Source organism: Cylas formicarius, unplaced genomic scaffold (assembly GCF_029955315.1).
Source record: "Cylas formicarius isolate icCylForm1 unplaced genomic scaffold, icCylForm1.1 PGA_scaffold_1__22_contigs__length_36826433, whole genome shotgun sequence".
NCBI classification, from domain to species: domain Eukaryota; kingdom Metazoa; phylum Arthropoda; class Insecta; order Coleoptera; family Brentidae; genus Cylas; species Cylas formicarius.
In genome coordinates, this window is record NW_026844264.1 from 30,186,745 (window position 1) to 30,199,409 (window position 12,665).

At 34.7% G+C, this 12,665-nt stretch overlaps 1 protein-coding gene across 1 annotated transcript in view; it reads right to left on the reverse strand.

Moving 5' to 3' along the window:
- The window catches only part of LOC132696591 (neuroligin-4, Y-linked-like), a 331,275-nt gene that overhangs the window by 41,150 nt on the left and 277,460 nt on the right, over positions 1–12,665 (reverse strand). The window contains exons 8-9 of the mRNA XM_060661512.1: positions 2,720–3,206; positions 1,014–1,290 (exon numbers count right to left, since the gene is read on the reverse strand). Of these exons, the coding sequence (XP_060517495.1) occupies positions 1,014–1,290; positions 2,720–3,206 (764 nt within the window). The remainder of the gene's footprint in view (positions 1–1,013; positions 1,291–2,719; positions 3,207–12,665) is intronic.

The window sequence follows — 12,665 nt, forward strand, 5'->3', positions numbered from 1 at the left end:
TTTTCCAATTTGAGCGATAACCCCATACTGTCTTTAAAGACATATTAATAATCTTTTAATTGTGTTACCCTGATTCTATCTCAGGCAAACTGACACAAGCTGATGAAAACTGATCGAAAGTGCCCAAAAGTTTCCTGCCTGGACCGCCCGAAATGTTATTAAGATCGTAATTATAATTTCCAATCGGCCTTTAAGTCTATAAAAGCAACTTTGAGGGATTAAGTTGGAAACTTCTTAGAGTAACAGTTTGGATTGAATTAAAGACCTTTTTGCAGCGTTGAACCGGCGTTAAATTTATCACCTGCGAAATGCCTTTTCTGAAGGTGAAGTTTAAGCAAAAAAACATACAAAGATGCATTTTATACAACATTTAAAAATCTGTATTTTTCTTAATATTAAAGATATTTTAATTTAGCCACTGTGATGGTTGCTAGTAATATGACTTTTATAATAAAAATTTTATTTAAAAATTAATTGAAACGTCGTATTGTCAAAAATGTAAAATATTCGGGAGTTAAAAAATATCGCTGAACTAATTATAGTAATAATATAAAAAAAATTATAGAAAGCAACTAAAATACAAAAAAAAATTCTAATCTGAATTTACGATAGCGACCATAATGTAGGTTAATTTTATTTCTAAATGTTTTGGTTATGAAAGGCATTAATATAGTATTATAGCATTATATGGTAATTTAATAATATGTGCAGATTAATTTTCTAGTTCTTCTGTTCAATTTATTATTAAGATCCAGTACTTACAGAATTAGAACCTGGATCTTTTTTACCCATCAATTTTACATTTCTCATCAATTGCAAATAAGCATCTCTGCTCTAACGTATGTAAACAAACCATATTATTTCAAGATTACTATTGAATTGTTACTTATTTTAGGTGTTTTAAATGCTGAGAATTGACTTGTTACGTTCCTGGCTTTCTTATAAACACTCGGAACGTTATCAAAGATAACTAACGGCAGATAATACACCAAATAACTAGTAGAACAACTCACTTATGCTGAGATAATATTGTGTTCCGATCTCATAAGGGTCCCACGTCAGTCCGCGATACCTCGTTTTCTCCCTGGGAGTTCCATAGTCGGGCACTTCTTTGTGAATCCCTGGTCCGTTGGGATCCCCGCTTTTAACAAAGTTGCTTATGAAGTTCAGTAGCGCTTCCGCTACGCCCATATCCTGCCGGGAGTAGTTTTGAGGGAAAAACGGCTGACCTCCGACTAGTGGTTGACCTAAGATGTAAGCGAGGTCTTCGCCTCGCACGGTGCCCAACCTCTGCAGAGAATATAAGCCATCAAATATTCGAATCCTTCAGTTTAGTGACTAAAATCAATTAGATGTCGATTAGAAAACGTGTCTTTTGTCGTGCTGAATAGTCCAAATTCGAATTCTAAATTAACAGTCAACCATTTTTTAATTTATTCAGGGTTATTTTTTGTTACATACTTAAAAACAACTTTTGAAAAATCGCTCTTGATTATTTTCTTCAATTGCGAGGTAGCACAGTACAAATTTAAATTATCGCAACAAAATTTCAGCAAATTCTTCTAAATTTGAATTTGAATTTTATTTTTCTATGTAAGACAATAATTTAATTACATAAGAAGTGCATTTCTTAACATTAAGGAAATAATTTTAACAAATATGGGCAAGTATGTATGTCATTAAGGTATCTATATGTATATTTCGCATATATAAAATAAAAGACAATCATATTAAGATAAATAAATTACAATTATAAGACAAATTACCAATAATATAATTGTTCTAATGCTTCTTTTTTTAAATTTACCGTGTGTTTCGGCAGTTATTACTTGATACTTATTTTATTGAGATTCGATTCAGCTTAGTATTAAATAAAATTTTCATTTTAAACATTTCCCTCGGATAATTTAATTATTTTTAATTAAAATCTAATTTTTATTACACTACAATTTATGAGCCTGGTGTCTAGATATGAATAAAAGCTTATAAAAGGCTCATTGTTATGGAATGATCTAGCCGGTTTATCACTTTGCTAATAAAATTTTCCTATTAATAACTGAGAGTACCTATTTTATTATCAGAGTGTTAGCAAAAGATGTTTATATTCTTAAATTGAACTGAGGTGGCTTTTACTTGATGAAAATCCATTTATCAAAATAAATAAGAACTTAAAGTTCAGATTTTCACGAAATTATATATTATGACATGATAATTGTTTCGACAACACCGTGTCTTTATCAAATGTTTGATAAAGACACGGTGTTGTCGAAACAATTGTCATGTCATAATATATAATTTCGTGAAAATCTGAACTTTTAGTTCTTATTTATTTTTATATTCTTATATTATCCTGAAATTTTCCATTTTGGCCCTTTTTTTTATAAAAAAATATGTTTCCATTTATCGGTAAATCTTTGCAAACCAAAATTCCCAGCAAAATTTCATTGTTTCGTTAGTCGATTTCCAAAAAATTCTGACACCGATAAAACTATGCTCATCAGTAAAGAAATCTAGATATCTAAATCTGTAGCACAATTTCACCTGTTGGTTATTCGATTGCTAGAAACTTCTGAGGTAGTTTGCTAATTAATGATTGCTAATCAAATCTAATGAGCATGTTTATTCTATTCGAATTTTATCTCAAAAGGGGAACGTCGGGATTTTCATCAATGCTCCTCAACTATTAGATTATATCCTTGTAACATGAAAAACATCTAACCTGGGGATAGTCGCTGTCCTTGCTCTGGTAACCGAAATGAAAAAAATACGTTTTTGCACCCCGACGCGCATGTAAATAAGCAACACGCACTAAGGGCGCGACCGTATGCCCATCACTTAACGCTTCCATGGTCGAGTCTCTGATATTGATAGGGTGAGGTATGGGCTTATCCCAGTCCGTATATTCGTTTCTGACCGCAGAAAAAATCTCATTCAAATGATACACGTAAGTGTTTCTGATGTAGGTTCTCAGCACGCGGTTCCTTTGGTCTTCTTCGAACCCGTATTGGATATCGTTCGCGTTGAAGTCGGAATAGCTTTCGGTTGTGGTGGTGCCCAACATCACTTCGCATGTGATGAAGTTCTCGCTAGCGTGTTCCATGGCGTAAGCTGGATCCGTCGATTCCAAATCTACCGGCAACGAAGGAGCTACTTTAGGCATAAACCGGACGGTTTCTAGGTTCACGTCCAAGAGCGCTTGCAGTGGCCTGGAACAATACGAACTGATTACTTAAATTTGTTTTATTTATGACGCACAATCAAGAATTTGGTTATTGAATTTTAACTAAGGACGCTTTGAAGTATCTGAAGAAAGTTTGTAAAAGTTTGACTACGATAATTTTAAGTTTTAGCTTTATACTTGACATTGCTAATAGCTGAACTTCTTGAGGAAAAGTTTACCCAGTTAAACATTACTCCATTTAGATTCAGTCTAAGTCGTCATCAGTAGAGATACGCCAGCTGGCTCATAATAAAGAATAAATGTAGGTTTAGGAAATACAACTTACCTAAATCTAATGTAAAATTTTAGACATACACCAGTTTTAAAAAAAGATTTGTTTGGTTCAGAATCTTTAAACATATTAGGATCAACTAAAAAATCATTTGGTAGTATCACCGTCTTTTCTGATAGTGAATCGAAAGTAATTCCTTTCCTTCTTAAAGATATATGCTGCCTAAGTGTATTAATAATGAGATTGTTTATTGGAAGTTCTCTTTGCACTGGTGTATTGAATTGCGCCACTGCATTTTATATTGTCGATGAGAAATCAACGAATGAAAAATCACAACAAAAAATATTTCGCTTAATTATATTGTAAAAAGTTCTTCAAGAAGTTTAAAAATGAACCTTCAAAATTTTTGAAATTGAACTGTTGACTACTTTATAGATTAAATAGATTTTAGTGTCTAAATATCAAGAAAATATTAAGTGTCCTCGAAATAGGACGAATACCCCTAAACCTTTCAACTAAAGAGACATAATATTTATATTTTCAGTAGGTTAAGGTTCTATTAATACCTTAAAATCATAAAATGGGCTAACATTTTACTCAAGTTACCTTCCTAGAGAATGGAAAACTAATATATTCAGCCAGTTAAGCCTGTGGAGAACCGACTTGGCAAGTACTCCGCCTTCTCTTTTTAAAGCCACCAAAAAGGCTGTAATTTCAAACAGCTACGGCAGAAATATCTCATTAAGCAACCACATTCCGCATTTAGCGAATTAAATGTTTGAAGGCCTTTTCTCCCGCTGATTAAAAAATAAATTGAAATCGAAAAAAAATTGTTTTAAAACGAACGTTGCTCGAATAACTGGGTTAGTTTTGCATTTAAATGTATACGTTTATTTAACTAACAAATAGTGGTTGTGGGAATTTAGCTGCAGGATATAAAAGAGGTCTCTTATCTTTTTTAATGGTCTAACACGGGATGTGAATTCAACGATGTTGCTTTTAATTTAATTTCCGCCCATTCCCCTAGCTCTAGCCTTTTTTTTATTCTCGCTTTAGTTCGGTTTTCCGTTTATGGAAACGTTGGATTAAGCTTCGTAGTTAGCGAAACGGTCACCCAAATAGCGGCTCGAACTGAATGAAGATGTAAAAGATTGTGAAGATTGGGTTAACAATGCTTAATCGGACAATTTAATGAATACATTTATTTAGCTGAGTCTGTACGTTGGTGCGGTAATAACAGTTAAAAAAATTATTATAATTATAGATCATCATAGAATCATTTAAGAAAATTGGTCAGTTGAAGAAAAAAAATGGGAAATGAAAAACTAATATCGCATGTTACGCCGACGATACAGCCCAAGTGATGGAAAGTGAAGACGAGCTCCAAAGACTTCTACATGAATTTGTGATGTCCTGTGAGAAATTCTAGTTTAACATATCTTCAAAACAAAAAAGACAAAAACCCTTTGGGTGCTAAAAACTCCGAAAGCTCAAACTTTACAACACTATCTTTCAACAAGTGTCATCCTTCAACTACCTCGATGTTCAAATAGTCCGCGAAGTCAGACTTCTACCTATTAAAACGTCCGCTATATCTGGATGCCTTAACGACACGCTCTGGTCGAAGTTCTGCGAAATGAAAACATTGAATAGAATGGTAAGATAGAGATGGACAGGGATGAGTGCAAGATTCGTGACACCATGACCTATGAGAAAAGAGAAGTGGTCGACGAAGAAAGAGGCTGAAGGACTCTTTGGATTAAAGAGGTCCAAGACCAATTAATGAATGAATCAGTGCAGGATATAGAAAGTTAGCTCACGGATTCAAAGGAGGAAAGCAGAGTGGAGTGCACAGTCATTAAGAATGAATGAAGACCCCTGCGTGAGGATGATTCATGACTCCGTCCCATTAAGAAATAGAAATGGTCCTCGTAGATTGAATGTGAATGAGTGCAAGGCTGCGAGAACTTTGCTTTTTAATATCTACAATGAATTTATTACAAGGTAAATACTGGAAGATCGGCATGATGGGGTAAATAGCGGTGGTAGAAAATTATTTAACTTAAGGTAAGAATTTGATTGTTGCTTTCCAAGAAGAAATCCTGGAACTCCTGAAGAAACTGGAAGAACTAAGTGCCTTTTATGGTATTAAAGTAACGTATTAGGAGTTCTAATAGAACATTCCGTTAGATATGATGGTAAAATAAGGCGACCTACCCAATTGGCTGAATGAGCAATGGCACAACTGAATTTGTTAGCGCCTTGGTATTTTCGGTCATTTTGTAACTAGTCACTTATGGAATTTTAGTGTCCCGCAAGCGACTCACATGTCCTCCGACTGAGATAAATGGTGAAATGTAGGCAAGAGAGCCATCCAAAAAATTGAAGCTCATTGATATCAGTCACAACACATCTTGCAAGATTAATAATAATAACAAGTGTACCAAAAGTATGCCGCCTGTAAGTAGAAGATTTATTGTGTAACTGATAGTTCGGCCTTCTCCTGCGACCTGATGATCTCTTGCTGCACACTTCCAAGTATTCATTCCCAATCACACTCAGCCCTTGGAAAAAGTCCTTTATTGTATGAGGTGGTAACTTGTTGAGATCCTCAAGTCTGGGGGTTTCGGCCCAAACTTTTGAGCGCCTGATTCTTCCCACCGCTGGACATCTGCACACTGTCGTCATCTTCCAAGAGAATTTTTAGAATTAATGTTCATTGCTAATATGGTGTCGTATGAGTCTCATGGAATGAGTCAACTTTGGTAATCGCAGTCAGTATGGATGAGTTTTTTTCGGGCTTTGATTTCATTCCTTGCCGTTTATCGTGATATATACAACATGAGGTCTGGACCTATTGGTGGCGTCTCTGCTGCTTTCCTCGCTAGGAGGTTGCCTATTTCGGTACTTTCCAGTCACATATACCCTGGTATCCATGTCTTATTATGGGACTCTAATGTAAATATGTTAATTTTTTATTCCCATACTTCGTCTTATGGTGCTCCCCAAAAAGAGGTCAGGGACATTAATGAGATCTTAATAGAATAATAGGTATTCCTGATCAATTACATCTAAAAATATTTATAAATTTAAATGTGTTACGTATTTTATTTCTAATGAATTGTTGAAAAAATCTGACTCTGAACGTATGTTACAATAACTAATAATCACACTAACACTATCCCCCATCCCAAAGAATTAATGAACTAACTGAATTAAACAAAATAAAGAAGGTTGTCAAATATACCGTTTACCTTAAATATGAAAAGTTGGGAGCTTATTTTTTTGCTTCTGCTCAAAAAAGGATATGATTTTAACAATTAAATTCGATAATACCTGAAGAATTTTCATCGTTTATCCACACATTTCCTACTTTAATTATTACTTTATTCGTCACTACCTTTAAAATAGGTATCTTCATAAATATGATGTTTTTGATTTTATTATTTGGTTGGTTTTTACATTGCTTAGATGCAAAATCGTTTAACGGAAAGTTGGTGTTCCGATTTAAAAATGGCAATAAAAAAAATCTTGGTAATGCTTTTATTGTACGGAGTGAACCAAGAAACTTAAATTAACGAAGTAATATCGGTATAATTAATCGAAAACCGCAGCTCACACACCCGTATCGACCTCGCATATTCATGGAATTGCAAATGTAGCACGATCAGATGCACATGCATCTTGAACCTGTACCGCTATCCATAAATTTCGCATTTCAGCGGAATCACTCGCGCCTGACGTATATTTACCCTGGAGCGAACCCCCCAATGGATTCAATCTTTTACCAGAGGCGTAGCTGAACGTTACCGTTCGAATTTGAAATTACCCCTTCTGTTGTTTTATTGATGCGACAATATTGGTACAAGAACAGCGATATATCTCAACCAGCGTCTACAGCTACTGCAGTGACGTCACCTGGTCGACTGGAAAGAAGAATTATTTATACAGGAGGAGTACTATTCTGATATTTTCATGTTAAATGCAGTAAATTTCGAAATATACCAAATTGGTGAAATATCAAGATTGATCTGTACAAAATTATTTAATTCAAGGAAAAGAAAATACAGAAAATCAATAAATTATATCTCATAGGTAGCATGTTATTGGATTAAGTGGGCCATTCTACGTCACACACCCAGTTATAAACTTTTCGGGGATACGGAATCTGGCAGCGCTTACGAGAAGTCACAAAATTTATTTAAAAAAAATAAATAAAATTTTGCATTCCGTTGTTAAACCAGCGACTTTGATGTTTATATGCTGTACCTTAATTGCAAACGCACTTTTAATAAGATTTAAGTTTTCTCATCATGTTTATCAACATTAATATTAAAAATTATTTAATTTAAAAAACGAGCGACATGTTTGCTCGAAAAGGGCATCATTAGGGCTATAAAAATATCTAATACAGACCTCAAATCCACAAAAGAAACTCGCAAACATAAATTAAAAACAAACCACACATATGAACATTTATGCAATAATCGTTAACGATTTACTGATAGAGACATACAGAAGAGGAGAAGAGGATATCTACGCTACACCAATCCAGAATATCAAAGACTGTATAAAAATTGTATTTTTGTTTTGCTTATTTGTTGTGTTATTTTCGAGTTATATTTTTTAAATTGAATGATTGTTTGATCCATTCATGCATTGTGTTGAATTGTTAATTGATGAATAATTTTTAAAATGTAATTGTTTAGAAAGTAACTGATAAATTGTTGGTACAAAATAGAACTGTTGGACGGTACCCAATTAGATTATTTTTCTAAAACATATTTTTTTCGAGGTGCTTTTTGCATGCATTTTATTTTTTATTTGGAAACTGTTTTATGAAAAAATGTTGTCAAATCAAAAAATTTAGTATACTTCAATTCCCCACTCATTGAAAAAAATAAATAAAAAATATTTGGAAAGCGTGTTTTTATAGTGGTAATACTTACTTCCATAATACCATAATACTTCCATAATTGTTGTATTTTCATTTGTAAGGTAAAAAATAAAAACATCATTTTTCGTCAGGTTTGTAGCGCGATATCTCCGTTGGCTTTTGACCCAACGTATAACAAACAATGCTTTATTTTAAACAACGAATCAGGTCATTTGATAAAGACAAGATATATGTACGAGATGTGTTCAAAACGTAAGGTGACATTCAAGTTTTATCAAAAAATATGGTAAGCACTTTCTGGTATAGCCTTGAGTTCTTCCATCGATTTTTTCTTTATCTCCTTAATCGTTCCAAACCTCCAATAGAGATGCTGACGTCTTCAGCCACTTCTCTAACGGTGATTCGACGATTTTTCAACACCATTTTTTTTTACTTCTTCAACGCTTTCATCAGTTATTGACGTGCAGGGGCGTCCAGAGCGGGGTTCGTAATCGGCCTCTTGTCGGACATCTTAGAACAGCTTGCACCACTTATTAACTTTTTTTTTTGCCCAAAGTAGATTCACTATATGCCGTTGTCACCATTTCAAGTGTTTTGCAGCACCGTATTCCATTTCACACGTCTAACGCGTCTGTCTCACAAAAAAAAGTAAACTTGCAAACTGGCTGAAACAGTGAACTGCCAATTACAAAAGTCACCTTACTTTTTGCACACACCTCCTATATTAATATCTTCTCGTGAAAATCGGAATAACTTTAGGTTTCTTGTTTAACCTGACAATTAAGGTAGTAAGCAACTCTTATTTTCCCACATTATGGAAGCAGGCTATAATTCGTCCTTTATCTAAAGTTTCTCCATCGTCCATCTGATTTAAACCAATTAGGATTGATTTATTACACTGTCAAATATTCTTGAAATGAAACGTCTATAATATTTCACCTCCGAACCAATCTGGTTTCAGAGAAGGTTGTAGTTGTGAAACAGTACTTTCTCATTTCACTCAGAGTCTGTGATGAAAATGAAACAACGATACTAATTTTATTAGCAATACCTTTCAAACCCTTGACCACACCTTATATGTCTCAATCCTTTATTATGTTGGTTTTAGCGAAAGCACTTGCAAGATGGTTGTGTCTGATCGAACGTCTGTCCTCTTTTGAATATCGTGTCAACATTCAGCTTCTCCAAATCTCTTCGTCCTTCGATGTCCATTCCTTCCCACTTCTATGCTGAGGAAACACAGATCTACTTCTCATATTCTGATAACTCCAGAAACCAAGCCGAACTACTTATAAATAATGACTTGGATAATTTTTACAATTTTGCAGCTGATCATCTTTTGAAGTTTGGGCTTAGTTTCAGATGCGAACCGTGTCACCTCGCTGACGGACTGATCACCTTTCTCTTTGATAAAATATGTATATTATACATTTTTAAATTAAAATTTGTGAGTGACTTAAGACGAGTTGCAAACCATACTTTCTCTACGACAGCTAGTTTTTGAGTACATTTTTGCCAAACTCGTGCGATAAGATCCCGGAAATGTATTTTAGAGAAGGGAGTAAAAAAAATGTTTTTATAGAAATTTACACCAGGCTTTTATTATTAATAAAATTGTAATAATTTCATTTATTTCGGGTTTGGAAAAACTGTTTTTACTCCTTTTTTCAAATTAAATACTATTTCTCCAAATTACTGGGTGATTCCATATCAGTTCGGTCGTGTATCTATTGCAGTTTTAGTAGCAACATCGCGGCAGTTGAATGACAGATCCGCGAAATAATCGGACCTGAATGTCGAACAACGCGAACAAATTCGAACGCTAAAAACATCGATTCGATTAATGCGCTAAATTGACCGTCACCGTTGCGCCTAATTTGTCGTGAAAAATGCATTTTTCGGCGCTACCTAAAAATAGCGCATCAATTTTTATTTTTTCCCTCGGAAATTATAATCTGTCGTTATATTCATAACTAGTAGACCGGGTCCGGTCCCTGCGGACGACTCCCGCAATTCCCAAATTTGATACGGCGGCGTGTAGTCAACCGTTACTATATCGATGTATATGGTTTCCGGTCGATAGTTATGTGCGGCATCGCAATACACGGGTTTACATTTATCGCGCCGTGCCTGGTCGCGTTATCGTTAAACACTCTGCGGTGCGGTATGTCGGTGTGTCAATGGAAATTAGTGAAATATCCCTGAAAACTTACACTGAAAATCGTGAAGATTTATTTTTTATTTGTGTCGCTATTCCCTGACACGTAGTATTATAACGACTAACGTCGATAAATAAAGACCGTTTGTATTGATCAATCGGAACAAACTCATTCCTTACTGAACATTCTAAAGGGTTATTCAGACTACACGGGATTTCATGGATTCCCAGTCACCGGTTAAAGTGTGTTATACTATTTTTTAACCAATTTCTATCGGCGGTTTCTTGGATGGCAGTGCTCCATCAGAGACTCAGTGATCCATAATGCTCGTCATGCTTCGCTCCCTTCTCTAGAAAAGCTCTGTACTCCCCATACCTATTTCATAGGGAGTTTGGATAAATGCCCGGACTCAATTTGTTTTTATTTAAAGTCTTCATTGTAAAGTTTACGACCACCCACACATATATGGCAACGTATGAGATTTTTTTTTACTAACTGGACAACTGAAATACTAATATTGGAAAAAGTTGGCGCTTATGTGCAGTAAACAAAGAACAAAAAATACAAAATTTCGCTAGACTAAAATCCTTATTTCAAAAAATTGAGCAAAATGTTATTAAAAGTTGTTAGGAATTAAACTGCGTCGGTCTTTGGTTACTCGAATTTGCTAACGTTTGGCCAATCATCCTGTTGGCTTCTTCAGAGCTTAACTGAAATTCAGAGCTTAACTGAGCTTAAGGAGCCGAAGCATTTCTGATTTTTATTTTAAATTTTTTATATAAATTTTTATTATTATTATTGCAGATATCCATGTTATAAAGATATGAGACTTTGAAGTAAAGATGAAGACAGTCTGATCACATTCAGATCGGCGTTTGTCAACCTTTTTTGGCCCGCGGGCCACTAAAACTACTACATAAGTTCATTGTAAACTTTTTATTATCATTTACTTACAATAATATTTATACATTAGCAGATAGAAATATTGTTCGACAAGCACATTTTTATTTGTCACTAGACAGGTTGTCAGTGTCTCTTACCTCTACGAAGTTGAACTCCGGATTGCTACTCGACTGCCAAAAAACATTCTGGAAAAAAACTGCCGGAAAATGTAATTCTGGTCTGAGTAGCAGTTGATGTGGGAATCGCAGACAGACACAGATACTGGGACTGAGGCAGTCGAAGATTCTAGCTGCGGGAGCCTCTACCGCATGGGATCCAAAGTGGGCTCTCAATCTCAGACGAATCCTAACAGGATATTGCAATCTAATAAGGCACCTCCATATTGTATGTGTGGGCGATGACAACGGATTAGAATGGATTTCATTGATAGCAGCCCATTAAAAGTATATATGAGGATTCACTCAATTTCTTCCGATTTCCTTCCTATACCTTACTAAATGTAGAAGTAAAGCCCAAACATCTTTGGATATTAGGAAAAGTTAAAATCTATGTGGGAATTTTAATTATGCTTGTAGACCATTCCTGACATTATTCTGACCATCCTCTTCTGCAATATTGCTTTAGAAAAGTATTCCCATAATTTGAAGGTTGGTCTTTGAGCATATCAGTTTAATTTTCCATGTAATGTCACCAGATTAACCCAGCAAACCAATTTGGGTGTTTTTGACATTTCTAGTAGATGGTAGTGCTACTGTATAGTGATTTTTGAATAATGGGGTAAGTGCTAAAGCATCAAAGGAATTATGAAAGCTAGCATCTCATGATGAACGATGAAATTTAAACAGCCATAATCGCAGGTTATACCAACGACGACTAATTTTGGTTCGTTTCAGCTTAAAAAAATATTCCTTAATTAAGAGATTGACTCAAAGCGCATGCGCAGCTGTCATTTTTCGGATAACGATAACAAACTACTAGGACAGGTTCAATGAATCCTTGTTATAAACAAAATAAGTGGTTCTGAAATGTTTCACCTATCAATGTATTTTTACCAATCGTAAAACGTAAATTGAAATTTCAAGAAAATCTAAGTAATTTTACGATAAAGATCGTAATTTGGAGAATGCGGGAAAGAAGGGACGATGAAAATACGACAGCAGAGCCCGAGGCACCATCTAGCCCTCTAATGTTGAGCATGTCTTGTTTGTATATTTATGGGAATTATCTGTCTCCATCATAAACAGGAAACGCCAA